At 37.7% G+C, this 5,027-nt stretch overlaps 1 protein-coding gene across 2 annotated transcripts; it reads right to left on the reverse strand.

Moving 5' to 3' along the window:
- Nucleotides 1-1,001: 1,001 nt before the first annotated feature.
- On the reverse strand, nucleotides 1,002-3,547 carry LOC103465941 (uncharacterized). Of its 2 annotated transcripts, none has more exons than XM_008411184.2 (10): nucleotides 3,426-3,547; nucleotides 3,265-3,330; nucleotides 3,140-3,175; nucleotides 3,009-3,056; nucleotides 2,677-2,922; nucleotides 2,518-2,574; nucleotides 2,317-2,436; nucleotides 1,351-1,374; nucleotides 1,175-1,258; nucleotides 1,002-1,093 (listed from the first exon to the last, which is right to left on the reverse strand). In XM_008411184.2, exons 2-10 carry the CDS (start codon nucleotides 3,325-3,327, stop codon nucleotides 1,058-1,060), a joined length of 714 nt encoding a protein of 237 aa, XP_008409406.1. In that variant the 5' UTR covers nucleotides 3,328-3,330; nucleotides 3,426-3,547; the 3' UTR covers nucleotides 1,002-1,057. The 2 variants fall into 2 exon arrangements, with proteins under 2 accessions (XP_008409406.1, XP_008409397.1); XM_008411175.2 differs by having other exon boundaries at nucleotides 1,351-1,377; nucleotides 3,426-3,543.
- Nucleotides 3,548-5,027: the final 1,480 nt, after the last annotated feature.

Raw genomic sequence — 5,027 nt, forward strand, 5'->3', positions numbered from 1 at the left:
GAAATAAGTAAGCTTATGCCAGACCTTTTGATTAGAAATGAAGGGCCTGAATGCAAACACACTGGATACTGAAGTTTTCCTGAATGGGAAACTTCAGTGTCCAGGTTACTGAAGTTTTTGAGAAATGTTTTCACATTTTTTAGAGACCATCTGTTTAATCAGCTGAACTGTATAATCAAAATTGATGTTATCTTTGTGTGCCAAGAATCTGTAGAAGCCTTCGCCAACAATGTTTTCAGTAATCTGTTGTTCTGGATTATCCGCAGATGTGTAAATATTAACATTACAGAGACTACAGAGACTGTACCCTGGCCAAAAGTAAGATTAGCCACCTGAACCTGAATTCCTGTACAAAGACTGATCATACGCTTGCCAAAAAGAGATGACGTCTCTAATTGGATCACAGAATTGGTGTCCCCTCCAACGCCTTTAGTAAAAGCATCACTGAAACTGCAACTTTGTATAAAACAAGAAGAAAAAAAAATTCAAGTCACATATAAGGTCCAGTTCATTGTTAAAAATCTTCAATTCAATAAAATGAAAAAAAAATTAAAGTTACTACTGTTGTTTGTGTAATTTCCTTTTCTCTAATTTTGAGTAACTTGGTGAAAAGAGAAGTTAAATGGAACAAACTGTCCTCTTGGATTTTAAATTAGGCAACATGTTCATTAGACAACTCCTAACACAACTTTACACCTTTCAAAGTGTCAACTTTTTATGCGTCTTAAAGTCCTTTTGAAGAAGTGCTAAAGGTAATTGCTGTGACGTTTGCAGCAGGATTTCTTTATTTGCTTATTTATTTATTTTGTACTATGCCATACTTCTGATGACAATATTGTTAAAGTTGAAATTGGAGACGGGTGCAAAATCAAGAAGATTCACATTCAATTGAAAACAATTTCATTTGACAAAATTATGTATTTATTTATTTGTTTATTTAAAATGTAGTCAAAGCAAAGAATAAGTTTCAGTTAAGTTGTTGCAAATATCCCCCCCCCCCACCCCCCCCTCAGGCCTTTTCCCCTCTCCAGTGATGTTTCTTCTTTCCTTTTAACATCTATGGCTCAAACAGGAAGGGGAAGCTGCCATTACCCTGAAGAAATAACAAAACAAAAATGAAATTAAACATTGGAAAAAATTCTCAACAAATAGTTTGCACGTGTAAACGGGGTACCTCATCAGTCCCAGGACCAGTTGCATCCCCTCGGGGATCAGGGGGGGCAGTGGTGGACTCTTTCTTTGCCCCTGCTGGCCATGTCTGGCAAAAACCACAGAGGAAGTCACAAAAACGATACATTTCGAGAGCAACTGTTTCAAACAGGAAAAAAACAAACAAAATAAATATTTCACCTTTTCTGTCTGTAGCTTAGAGCCCTGCTGAAATAGAAGGGGAATTACAGTTAGATCAACCGATTTCAAGAGTGCATGCACTAATCACAACGCAGTTTGCAAGTTATTAAAAAGCACAGAGTTGACTGGATAAAGAAACGACGTAAAATTTCCTAGAATATGTATTTCCAAAAAATACATATTTTCTGTTTTATGCCTGAGGTGCATAAAATGTTGCTGAATATAATTTCAATACAATTGAAAAAATAAAAAATCACACTTTAGTGTCACTGGGGCATGCAGCCTGCAGGTAAGCATTAGAAGAAGCATAAGTGAGTGGTTAACACTTAGTGGTGCATCAAGCAGACAGATGAGCTGTCTGGTTACTTTAGTAGCCAGACGTCATTACAACACACTTACCACATCCACGCTGCTCTGACTCGATAGACTCAGCTGTGTTATTATCATTAAGCCTTAGCGTTGACTCATCAAAGTTTATTGCTCCAGCTTTTAATTCAAAGTGATACACACAGTAAACTGATTTCATTGGTTTAGTTTAAAACACAATGACGCTGAATGATTTTCTACCAAGAGAATCATAATTAGACAGGTTGTCGAAGCTCCATAGCCATGCATTTTTGGTGCATGTTTATGTCCGAGATTTGTTGTCCTTTTTCATTATTCCTTTCCCAGACAACAGTTAAAACAGTAGAAAACAGTAAAAGTAATACAAATTCAAAGAAATAGACATTTAATAAGTACATCTTAGACAACATAAAATTGTCATGATTCTTCTAATGCTTGTACTGAAAGGTACCAGTCAGGATAAAAAGCTTGTTTAAAACAGAATGCCTTAAGTTGCTTTTTAAAAGCTTCAGTGCAGTCCAACGATCACAAATAGTTTAGGAGTTCATTCTCCAATCTTGGAATATTTATCTATTCACAAATATATAAATATTGGAAGGTATTTTATTTTTTTTAATTTACCTGCAGTGGGAGTTGTGGTCTTTGTGTGGCTCTTTCCAGTTTCTGCTGTCCATTGTTGGGCAGAACCGCAGTGTTCCTCTGCTGGGCATAGCCATACCGGGGTACAAAGTAAGAGTAGCCCTAAAAAAAAAAATGTAATCAACATTTAAAATTTTAATTAACATAATGCTTACAAATGGGTCAGTTTGTGTAAATAAAAACCTGCTGTCTGTGAAGCTGTGGGAATCCAAAAGATGGATATTGAAACTGTGGATACATCTGCAAGAAAAGAAAAACTATTATCAGTGTGCAGAGATCCTTGCATCAGGTGCATTGGTGAAACAATCTAATTGCATGATCCTCAAGTTGTTGGTCTGTTACCTGGACCGGGTTCTGGGCTTGCTGAGGACCGTTGGGATTGTTGGGGTCTTGTGCTGGTCCAAGCTGCTCTTGCTGCCCGTTAGGGACTAGCATGGGTGTTAACTGGTTGCCTTGGTTGGGAAGCAGCAGCTGTGGCCCCTGGGGACCAAAAGGACCTGCCAGTTGGGGGTTAAAATTCAACACCTGTGGGGTGAGCAAGACGTCCGGAGTTTGCTGCTGCAGCACATACTGGGGTAATATTGAGCCCTGGAGAAAGTAAAAGCACATATTTATCCATTGTTTTAAATGCAGAGCACAGGAAAACGGAGACTTTTCAGCAGCTTTTTAAGCACCTGTGTTTGTCCAAGAGCTGCAAGAGTCAATCCATTCAGCCTCAGGATCTGATGAACAAAACGGTGAAATTAAATCAACTTATTTCATTTTTTTGCATAACAACAAACGCAGATTTTTAAATGTGATTTACCTCATTGCTGTTGCTTGCAATAATTCCAATCTGAACCTTCAAGAAGATGTGCAGAATATTTAATCTAATGTTGAAATGGCATACTTTGTTCTTGTGAAATAATGTTGGATATAATTGAAACTCACTGGCAGAGCAAGGCTTGACCTAAAAAGGCAGATTACCAGAAGGGCACTTTGCAGCTTCATCATGTCCTGCAGTGAGCCAAAACATGCACATTTTGTTAAAAGTTGGTAAAATACCAGTCGCCTCGGACTTCTTCAAAATCTCAGTGTCAAGCTCATCTTACCGTTTCTCTTCTCTTCTCTTCTCTTCTCTTCTCTTCTCTTCTCTTCTCTTCTCTTCTCTTCTCTTCTCTTCTCTTCTCTTCTCTTCTGTGTCTGCCTCCTCTTTCGGGTCCAGATGCCTTTTAAATTGTCAGAATGTGAGTTTTAATAGTCCACCAGCAGCGCGTCCAGACAATATGCGGTCAGAATGACAGACGTTTCTCATGACAACAGACTCAGACACTTACAACACAGAACTGCTAAGTCTGTCATTAAATGTAAGTCATGTCTCTGAGCACCATGACATGCCCTGTGTGGGGTTGTTCATAACTCCACAGAGATTCATAATGTCTAACAGTGTGTACTTTCTACCTGGAGAGATGACAGAATCTGCAGACTGTCTTAGTTTTTTTGCACTTCGTTGACACTTTTTCATATCTTCGACAAACTTACTCAAGACACTCATTCTCTTTGTGATTACATGCACGTGTTAACACTGGTAGCGTGTAATTAAGTGCATTAGGAGGAACACAATTTTTTTGCATGTCATGAGAAAAAATGAAGAAAAAAGGGAGCAGAGAGCTCATGATCAGACATTTGCCAAAAAAATCATTCGTGCCAGGTGGATAGATCTTGATGTCTAAAGGATCGCAGTTAACTCTTGTTACAGTAGCTCCTGTCTGCAGATTTATCTGCAATACCTGCTTCATCCTTGTTAGAATGACCCAGTTGAAATCTGGACGTGAATCCAATTGAGGACCTTTAGGAAGACATGAACATGAAAGTTCACAGATGCTAATGGTCTAAAAGTTCAGTTTCTAGATGTTTAAAGCTGTTAGAGAAAAGACTTACAGCTGTAATTGTAGTTCTGTAATGCGCAGTTCAGTTTGTATGTTGACTCATACTTTGATTGAAACCCAATCAATGTACTTTCCATTTCAGATAATGCACTAAAACAAACATGTGTGACTTTCACACTTTGTCACAACCACAAACTTCATTTTGTGACCGTGGCACAGTGCGAAAGTTGCAAAAGTGCACTTTTTTACAGTACTTTAAATAATGGTTTCAATCAGCCTTCAGTAAGAAGGCTTTCTGCCACTCTCTGGGTTTACCCAGGAGCAGTTCAGTTTTCTATTGGATTGATTTTATTTCATATTGTAAATCCATGGGCTTTTTTCAATTTGTTCTGTGTTCTGGTTGATTTCAGTTTGGAGGTTTTTTCGGTTTTCAGCACAGACCTTGTCCCAGTTTTCTAGCTACCATCACTCTCCCTCATTGTATATCAAATTGTATAGCATTTATTTGTAGTTCTTTTTGACAACACTTTCTTAGCTATTTTTTATTCTGTATCTCATCTCAGATTTATTTATGACTTTCCCTGTTGGTTTATGTTTTTTTTTTAAATGTATACAGCTGCAGCTTCTTTTAAATTCACATTGAACCTTTAAATTCAAAGTTCAATTGTTTTCAAAACCCTTGTGTGTAATGCATTTTTAGTTTCCATTTTGGACCTTTATTCAAAAAGGCCTATCTAAGCTTTAGCATTTCAAGCTATGCTCCCTTTTTGGGTTGCTGGAAGTCCTAAAGTTTGTGGAATAGGCCAGTATTGTATTTATTATATA

Source organism: Poecilia reticulata, linkage group LG1, assembly GCF_000633615.1.
Source record: "Poecilia reticulata strain Guanapo linkage group LG1, Guppy_female_1.0+MT, whole genome shotgun sequence".
NCBI lineage: Eukaryota > Metazoa > Chordata > Actinopteri > Cyprinodontiformes > Poeciliidae > Poecilia > Poecilia reticulata.

What these genes read in the sequence shown, in the direction of transcription:
- LOC103465941 (XM_008411175.2), bottom strand. Translation starts at nt 3,327, where the DNA reads ATGATGAAGCTGCAAAGTGCCCTTCTGGTAATCTGCCTTTTTAGGTCA. An exon ending in TTGCAAGCAACAGCAATGAG is followed by an intron (nt 3,057 to 3,139) that starts GTAAATCACATT and finishes TTTGTTCATCAG; the next exon opens with ATCCTGAGGCTGAATGGATT. An exon ending in CTAAGCTACAGACAGAAAAG is followed by an intron (nt 1,259 to 1,350) that starts GTGAAATATTTA and finishes GGTTTTTGCCAG; the next exon opens with ACATGGCCAGCAGGGGCAAA.